Source organism: Pygoscelis adeliae, unplaced genomic scaffold, assembly GCF_000699105.1.
Source record: "Pygoscelis adeliae isolate BGI_AS28 unplaced genomic scaffold, ASM69910v1 Scaffold315, whole genome shotgun sequence".
Lineage (NCBI taxonomy): Eukaryota > Metazoa > Chordata > Aves > Sphenisciformes > Spheniscidae > Pygoscelis > Pygoscelis adeliae.
In genome coordinates, this window is record NW_008824865.1 from 743246 (window position 1) to 753049 (window position 9804).

Consider the following 9804-nt stretch of genomic DNA (forward strand, 5'->3'; position numbering starts at 1 on the left):
ATGTTTGGCTAAACTGGGGTCAGTGGTCAATGAGTCTATTTTAACTAGTAAAGTATTTCTTACCCATGCCATTTTGGAGGGTTTGGCAGAATATGGAAGGTTTAACTAAGAGAGACTAATAAGAAGCACTGTGTTGAGGCAGAAAAAACAACTCTTTTCTATCAATTTGATAGGAATTTTCACCAGTTCAGGTGGAAAAATCCCCAACCTTTCAAAACAAGTCTCTAACTATGAATGAATTTATTTCCTTGTCTTTGCATATGTACCTAGCTGACAAAAATGGTGAAAAATAGCAAAGTCAAGCCATACCTAATGTGCTGTTTATGTTTCAGTCATTTGCTAACCTCTACGGAGTTCACCCTTTCTATATGTGTGTAGAAGCCGACTCCAACGCCCACGGTGTTCTCCTTCTGAACTCCAATGCACAAGGTAAAAAGATATATGGAGTCCCTATATGGACTGCATATAGAAAGATGGTAAATTAGTAAATATAAAAAACTGTTTTACTGATTGCTTTTTCAATGTGGTACAAATATGAGTGACTGTTCCATAACTGAGGTTCCAGGAATTACTATAAAGTTCTCAAAGGGTTTTTGTTAGAATGACTGTTTAAGAAGGTAAGGTGTTTTCAGTGAAAATATATGATTCATTTTTTTTTTAAATAGATGCACATGCAGGGAAAAGAGAAGGTGGAAGAAATTTCCTCTGGGATTGGCATAACTGAATCAAATCAATTTAGGTTAGTCCTATATTCTGTCTGTGGAGAATAGTTTTGTGCGTTACCATGGTCACCTTACTGTATTAATCCAGTGGTATAATTTCAGAAAAGGGGAATCTTCACTCAGTCTATAAAATCAGTTTCCCCTGCCAGGCAATGACTTCCAATAAGAAGATTAAAATAGCATACAGGAACCCTAAACACAAGCTTGTGGTTCCTTTTTATGTAAGTGAAACTGAGACAAATGAATCTCTGCAATCTACTCTGTGTGGGTTTCTGTGATTTATTGCTGCACAATGTCAATCTGAAAGTGGAGATTACAGAAACGCTGGACAACTGCTATCCTACATACAGGTCCTGTTTGCTCATCCGATTGTACCCACATCAGGCAGTGACTTGATTGTGTAGCCACCTCTGCCTGGGGACACATTATGCACAGAAGAGGCCAGCGTGCATGTATATAGAATAGAATAGAATAGAATAGAATATTTCAGTTGGAAGGGACCTACAATGATCACCTAGTCCAACTGCCTGACCACTTCAAGGCTGACCAAAAGTTAAAGCATGTTATTAAGGGCATTGTCCAAATGCCTCTTAAACACTGACGGGCTTGGGGCATCGGCCACCTCTCTAGGAAGCCTGTTCCAGTGTTTGACCACCCTCTCAGTAAAGAAATGCTTCCTCATGTCCCGTCTGAACCTCCCCTGGTGCAGCTTTGAACCACTCCCATGCACAGTGCAGAGCTAGTTTGTACTGAGAAACTGTTTTTTTCCTTTCAGATGTTTCTCTGAGTCCAAACCCATCCCTAACTTTCCGCACTATTGGAGGGATCCTTGACTTCTATGTCTTCCTCAGACCGACTCCTGAAAACGTAATTCAGCAATACATAGAGGTTAGCAGAAACATGCATATGGCACACAGGGCAGTACCTTGTAACGAACTCCCATCAGTGTCTGATAGTATCGGACATATAGGTAGCACAGCCAAAGCTTTGTCCTGATCTGTTCATACAAAGCCGTAGCTTCAGGTCCATGGGCAACCTGGCATGTGCTCAAGCATCGGCGAACGGTCTGAGTGTAGCAGACTGGCTGGGCGTTCAATGCCCATCTCCAGCCTTCCCCGCAGTATTTCAGAATTGAAAGCAGGAGTGCATTAAAGGGATGCAATGATTAGAAAGAAATTTGTCCAAGCTTACTCTTCTCTGGGCTGTGGTAGTTTTACAGTCTTCACTGCATGACCATAGCTGTGTTTTGACATTGTGGATGGAGAAAACAAACTAGGCACAGCACAGATGGGAATGTTTGGGAACTTTACATCTGCTGGACTTCAGAGATGTTGAATGAACTTCAAAGGCTTCAAGCCTTTATTTGCCAGTGAAATTGCTTGTTGATTTTGGAGCTGTCAGCCTGTTTTTTAATAATGAAAACCCATGTAATTGCATGGGAGAGCATAGATGTGAAAAACCCCATATTTACTGCTGTCTCACAGAGCATAACTACTTGCTTTCCGATTGCCCAATGTTTTCCAAAGAACTGAGAGTACACATGCAAATAGCTGTTTTGGGAGTGTATGTGCAATTCTTATCCAGTGAGGGCCACCCAGAAAAAAGTAGCAGGTAACATGTTCTTCCTGGACACCAAATGCCAGGCAATGCGTCAACTGGGCCCTTGCACAGAAAATTGCCACCTCAGAACCAAGCTCTGTACATAAAGAAACCAGCGCCAAGCCTAAAGAGTGCGGAGCAAAGCTGAGAAGGGGCATGTCACTGTGGGAAGGGGGATTCATGCCCAGAGCCGGGCAGCCAGAGCTCGCAGTGAGATGTGCATGTGCTCTACCTTCCTCTCTGCCATCCCACCAAGGGGCCTGAGCTCTGATTTTCAGCAAACATTTTTTCTTTCCTGGCTTTTTAAAGCCTCCATATCCTATGCTTGCCTTCTTTTAAAGTGCCTGAAATGGGAACAGTAATACTGTGGTTTGGACGAAGGGAAAAAGAGGATTTAGCCCAGAAGTATTGCCACGTTCTGTTTTGGTGATAGAAGGGAGAAGAAGCCTCACTCATGCCGCTGTTTTGGAAGGGCTGGAGCCTTCCCAGGGCAGTGGGCTCTGCTAGACCTTCCATTTCCAAGCAGAGGTTCAGGTGGTGCCTCCCAAAGAGGTGGGAGGCTGCTGGTGCCCCTCCGTGTCCCGGAGGGGGAGCGACTGCTCTGTCGCTCAGAAGTTTCCAGCTTCCTCTGCACGTCCTCCCAACCAGCCACTTCTGACCCCGGTGCCACAGACCAACCAGAAAACTGGGTTTTGAACTTACACATTGGCAATCAAACCAAAAAAAAAACCAAAGAAAGAAAGAAAAAGTAAAGTGACTCTCCCCCTAGCCACAGCTGTGATCCCTGCAATGAAAGCACCTATTTCAGGGAGTCGCTGTGGCAGTGCGATGGAGATTAGAGCCATCCCCGTTTCGTTTCAAAGTCTTTTGCTGGTGTTTGAAGGCAGCATTTCTGTGACTTAGCAGGTGGCCGGCAGCTGAAAATAAAATGAGAGAGCTCTCACTCCCCAGCTGATGGGTACTGGCAGCTCACTTTCCACCCCTGCCTCTCTGGAAATGGAGCTGGAATGAGGAAAACAAGGTAAAGGGGAGCCAGTGGGCGTCTCCTAACTAGACATGTCACATGCGAGGACAAAAAATCCCCTGTTCTGCATTCTTCAAGCTTGTGCTCAGCTCTCTAGGGAATCTTAAAGAATGCATGGTAGCAATTTCATAGTGAAATAATAACTTCCTCAGTAAACATCCTGAAATTCCCAGATCACAAATGTTACAATTACCATATTATTAGTCTCTAGGGTAATGATTTGGCTTTTATGTACAAGATATGTGGGAAGGTGAAGGAGACAGAAAAGACTTTATTCTTCAATTGTATTTTCTGTCATACTGAGAGGACTCTCCCGTGTGGTCATTTTCACGCCCCGGGGAAGGAGAGGGGGTGGAAAGGAGCTGTGTGACCAATGTCTGCAAGGCACCGCTCAGCAGCATCCCCCAGCTCTCTCGGCTGTTTGCATGGGTCTCCTCTGGAAAGTGGTGTTTTGGGAGCTCCCAGCTGCAGGGGAGCCTGGTGGGGCCAGGCTGCCCTGCTGCAATGAGCTTCTTGGGGGAATGGCACCTGCCTCCCGCCTGTGCAAGCATCTGCCCAAAATCACTGCACGGGGCTTTTTGCAGGGACCACCCATTGCAGGTGGCCCCAGTGGTGTGTCAGGGTGGTCAGGTGCCAGCTCGTGCATGGCTGTTGAGAGCAAGGGAGTTGTGTCCAGAACAAAGTGCTCCACACCTTTCTCAAACATTTTGTGCTGTTGCCTTCAGTGCCACTTCAAGACCTGAGCAACCCCCCTGGCCCCTGCCGTGCTTGTTTCTGTGAAAGATTTAGGACCTTTGCTCTGCTCAGTGCTCCCTCCAAACCAGTGAGTTAGGACAGCTTTGTAATGAAGCTTTCTACTGGGTCTCTAGAGTATGCAAGCTTTCCCTATTCACCTCTCCAGGTTGCTGCCAGCACCCAGGGGTGGCCAACAGGCTCTTGCCCAGGGCCACTGCTTCGTAGCCAGCTGGGGGCAGCCGGGCTGTGCCAAGAGCGGCGCTTCTTGCATGGTGATCAGGGATGATTGCGGCTGCCCTGCCGGGGCCACCAGCCTTGCTGTGCATCCTTGGGGTGAGGACAGGTAGCAGCGAAAGCCATGGTGGCCAGGTGCCAGCCTGGCCCAGGCTAATCTGCTTTAAATGGTCTCCAAGGGCGATGCAGGGAGTTGGAAGGGAGCAGTGGGCTGAATGCCAGTGCCTCCGTCCCCGCTGCTGTGTCTTGCGCAGAGCAGAGGTGGGGCGTAGGATGCATCCTGCCAGTGGCACCACAGTGCTACAGCAGTGGTGGCAGCGATAGGGCATGTGCTGGGCATCGTGCTACGGGAAGGAGAAATCTCCATCCCGATTCTTCTGCTCGCTCCTGTCCCTGAGCCTGACCGCAAGGACCACTGCTCCTGGCACATCAGAGGTGGTCCTGCCACAGATATATATATATATTTGACTGTAAACACACTTTTCTCCTACTACAGAAGAGGTCCAGTGTGTGGAACAGTTATATAACACAAATTTCACATTTTATGGCAAACGCCTCAGTTTGCAGGAGGATGGGAAAAAGCAGTAATAAGCTAAAGAGCTCAGCCATTGAGCTGAGTCTAGCTGAGGGTCTACAGCCAGACCTAATACCAAACCACCATTGCCAAGTCCACTGGTGGCCTTTCAGGACAGAGTAACAGTGTGTAGCAGCAGCATATGAGCTCCATAACAAGGCACTTAGGAAAGTTATAGTTCAACAAATGGACATTTAACAGCTGTTGGGTGGAGTGAAGGCCATGAATTTGATATTTTATCACAAATTATCCAACGACAAGCTTTAAGAGAGCATACTGCATGGCTCCTAATTCTGTTTTAAGAGCAAATTGCTGGTTTACTTCCTCCTTACAGAACCGTAGCATAGTTCTGGGTGGAAGGGACCTCAGGAGGTCTCTAGTCCAGCCTCCTATTTGAGAGGTAACGTGGGGAACTTGCTTGTACTTACAGTTTATCGCAGATGATTCAGTGAGAATCTCGCAGTTGAATTCATGGGTCCCCCGAGAAAGACTAAGCAGCTGATAAATGTTTGTGCAGCAAAGAACAAGGTTTGAAGACCTTGGCATTGAAAGCCCTTAAAATTTTTAGACTCCTGAGGTTGTGGGCATCTTCTTAATGGTTTAGCAGTTGCAGGGCCTTTCTTCTTGCTCTCCTAAAACAAAGTTCAGCTTCTGTGCATAGACTTTGAGTGAAGGTTACCCCCTGCCTGACTAGGTGCCCACAGCACTCACCTGCCTGCCTCAGCCATAGGGGATGAGCTGGATACAGATATCTGGGCCATAGGAGCACCTGTCTAATTTAGCCATTGTGTGACTATCCAAACACGCTATTTCTGTGTCTAAATCCAGAGCATTAGTCCACTTGGATTTTTATCATTTCCTCCTACGGCTCTTCCTTAAAGAAAGGAAGTTTAAGCAAATATCAAGCTTCAAGAGTAATTTTATATGGCTAATTAGGGTGCAAGATTAGCAATCTTTCATGTTGAGCCCCTGTACCTGCATTGCTGGAGATCTCAGCTGCTTTGTAAGCCCGGGAAAGGGTGCTTATCTCTCTCTACAGCCTCTATGATATATACTCTTCCGCCGTCTCTCTCACATCAAAGTCTTTGGTCATAGTGTTAATAGAATAGGATCCTGATTTACTATATAGCATTTATAACTTAGCTGATATCCTTGATGCTCATAGTAATAATGTTATTTGTCCAATAACCCAACACAATGAAAGTGAATACAGATCACCTGCTCCCTGGGCACAGATTTTAGCTGTTAGATACACGTTTTCACTGAACTTTGTTCTTACTGCAAAATGCTTCTAGATTCATCAGCTCTCAGGTGCATCTGAAAAAAGTGAAAAAAAATTAATGCCAAGTTATGTAAACCTGGAAAAACTAACAGTGAATTTATTAAACAACACCAGGAGTTATTTAAGAACCAAGTGCAGGAGGAATTGTGGAACAGAAAATAGGATCTGTTTTTTTTTTCTGCTTCTGCACTACCGTATCTTCCCATTTTTTTTCCTCAGTTTGGGTACCCCATATGTTTGCTGTTTCTGCATTTCTCATGTTTTCCTCCCTCAGTTCCCCTGCCATACCTCACTTACCTTTTCTGATTCTATGGGAGTCAATTTTGCCAAGCAGACTTTCTCTGCCTACTGTATTTTATGATCATTTGTATGCAGAATGCAATCTATATGAATTAACTGGATCCTAAATATATATCAAATCCAACATGAGTTTTCAGGTTTGCAAAATTACATCCCTGCCTCTGCTGATCCATCTGCGAGTAGGTACCATATGTCAGTTATTTTATCAGGAAGCTTCAGGGGGATCCATTAGAGAGAGTCCGCAGCATAATTAGAAAAAAGAACATTTGTTTTCCCAGCTGCCCTGTTTTCATCCTTCCTCTTCAAATGTTCTGCTGATTTCAATTAAGCTCACCATAGATGCGCCAGCCTGGTGAACCTGGGGAACTAATTGCTTTAAAACTTAATATCTTGCTTGCAAGGTGGATTTTCTTCAGTTGGTTCAGCTGTAATCTCAAACTCCTTAAGGGATGTTGTCATGAAATAATGCCTCGTCATGGGGCGGCTCTGTGGTCTGCAGGAGAGACAGCACTGTCATGTAAGGGTGAGCAGCTGAACCTCAGCAAACCCCAGCACTGGGGGCGTGCCCTTTGGGAAAGACCCTGGCTGGCACACCGGTGGCCACAGCTCCACCTCCAGCCCCGCTGGCGTCCACCTGGGTGCTCAATAGGACATGTGGGCAGAAGCAAATCCCCATCCAGCTCTCGAACCACATTGTATTGGAGATGTCCCGGGCTGACTGTCCTCCCCAGCCAGGAGCAAGTCGGAGTATCGTAGGACCCGGAGCAGGGATGCCCAGTGGTTCCTGCTGCCTCTGCCCAGGCTGGTCACCCCCGTGGTGGTTCCCGTTTCCCAGCCTGCTCGAGGAGAGGCAGCGGATGCCACACAGACATCCTGCCAGGGCACTGGGCTCTGCGTTCGGCCACAGGATTAATATTTATCAGCCGGTTTTCCCTCTTCCTCTTGTCCAACAGAAGAAGCCTGTGCACAAAACATTTTATTTCATTAGGGAGTTCTTTTGTTTTGGTCTGTCTTTTTAACCTTGTTTGTAGAGGTCACTGTTCACAGTAGAGAAAGCAAGGGCAAAATATGCATCTGCTTTAGGAGCACAAAGTGGTGGGGTTCACAGAGCTCATCTTGCAGCCTTGGCTGGTCTAAAACAAGCTCTGCTGCCTCCTCAGATGAATTTATCCTTAATGGGATGAGTGTGGTTGTGACAGAGAAGCAGACTTCTTGCCCTGAGGCTTGCCGTGCTCTGCTGGACACCTCGATGCCGGCTCACAGGGTGTCTAGGAGAACATCCTGAGCCATCGTGCTCCATTCAGCTCTCCACGGGAAACCCCAGCAGAGCTTGAAAGATGGTCTGGGGGATCAGGTGTGTCCACACAAGCTGGAAATAACTAATGACACATGTAACCAGATGAGACTGCACAGTGGTGGCAACGGCGTGTCTCCGCCCACCGGCCTCCCCTACATGGTAGGGGGCCACCTTCATCCATCCAGGGCCTCTCCCGGCAAGGGCACAGCAGTGTGCAGCGAAGGCTAAGTGCAGCTGTGTCAGGAGCATGCTGCTGACAGCTGCTCTTGCTTCCTCTGAAGGGCTTAGCCTCCAGCTAAGTTGGAGGTGAGGAAGGTGTTGAGGAGGGTGAAGAGAGTAGCAGGCATATGGGGCAGCTGGTGCTGTTCAGCTGGAGCATCCCTCCTGGAGGGACTCAAACCATTAACCTCACCAGTTGTTCTGGCCTCCTCCTGCTTTTTCTTAGGTGAGATAGCAGCATCCCAACAAGCGAAAGCACACTCTGTAGCCAAACTTGTAATGCTTAGTGCTTAAAGTTCGCCTGTCTGTCTACAAGCCATTCTCGTTTAGAAGGAATTTACCCTGTGTGTTCCCCCAGCTTGGGTGCATTAAAACATCCTCTGCTTTTCCCCGCTTTTCTCCTGCATCTGTTTTTTCTGTCCGGTGCAGTTTGCACATCCCACCAGCTCTAGCATCCATGACGTATTTTAGAGCAATTTCAAGTTCAGCATTGCTTTCCCGGGTCAGACTCTTACTGGAGAAAATCCCATAGGAAGGTGTGCCTTTATGCATTGCGATCTCTAGAGAGCTTAGCAATGCAATAGATAGAGTGCCAGGAGTGCCTTGTTTTATTTAATTAAAGATGGGGTTTAGCTGCCAATGTGCAAGTTTTGTTCTTTTTCACTTCTTAGTGTAATTACCTAACTATGGAGATCCACAAGGAGATAAGGGAGGGCCAGTTATTTAGCCAAAGGGATTCAATAGCTGCAACTGATTAATAAGTCATGGGTGCTTACTAGCTACTTGATTTTCATGTATTGCCTGCAAGGATGTTAGAAATACTGAACAAAGGTTAATTTCGTGGGATCTAACTGTTTAAAACTGGAGTAAGGATTTCAAGAGATGTCCCCGAGAAAACACCAGTGTGTACTAATGAGGCAACACCAGATTTCAGCTTATTTCTAGAACAGACACATTGTGGTTGCTCGCTGCTTGTCCAGGTTGCCAGAGCAGCTCTCACCGGGGCAAGCAGAGCAGGATGCCTTGCTCCCCTGTGCTCTCAATCGAGTTTCCTTATGCAATTTACAGCTGGATTACATGGAGCCAGTGGAAATCAAATATTTATAAAATCATATTTAACTCATTACCTTGTGTTTCAGTTGAGAATTTTGGGACCAAACAGTAACTCTGACCTTGAAGAGGTTTGTCAATGCCTGGCAACACAATGCTGTGGGCCAGCAATAAGAACAGTCATAAGTAACTGAATTTCATCAGGGTGGTGTGTAAATATAATTAAAACTCCAGAGAGCTCAAATAAACATCAGACTCTTGATGAGTTAGCTCAGCTGGATGTGGCAAGAGAAATTAACAAAGCTGACGTTGCTGTGTAGCATCAGACATTTGCCTGCTGTTGACCAAAGGGTTTGTGGACTTGGCACGGGTCAGGCAGTGCAAGGCTCCACTCTGGGCTTCCACCAGCGTGCGCCGCATAAGTGAAGGCACGTGCTACTGTGTGGAGGCTGAGACCTCAGCGAGACCCTCATTTAATGTTAGCCTGGGTTTTATACATCGTGTCTTCCACTGGGGTGTTCTTAGAAGTGACGCCCTGTGTGGGTGTCACTCACAGCCTCTGCTAAGGACAAGGGTCCACCAGGAGAAGTGCTTTTTTGAAGCCAAACATTCTGTACAGTGAGCTGTTCTGAGAAAGGAAAGGGTATTTCATGGGTGTGTGATACCTGTGCCCTGATCTTCGTGGCGTAAATGAGCTGGGAGCCTCTCCTGATGTTTCAGAATAACTTCTCTCCATCTCTCTTTTTGCATTTCTGTATTCCTCATTCC

At 46.6% G+C, this 9804-nt stretch overlaps 1 protein-coding gene across 1 annotated transcript in view; it reads left to right on the forward strand.

Moving 5' to 3' along the window:
• LOC103917273 (maltase-glucoamylase, intestinal-like) overlaps positions 1–9804 on the forward strand; it is a 57456-nt gene that overhangs the window by 14872 nt on the left and 32780 nt on the right. Inside the window, exons 6-7 of the mRNA XM_009324390.1 lie at positions 333–429; positions 1498–1610. Coding sequence (XP_009322665.1) covers positions 333–429; positions 1498–1610 — 210 coding nt within the window. The remainder of the gene's footprint in view (positions 1–332; positions 430–1497; positions 1611–9804) is intronic.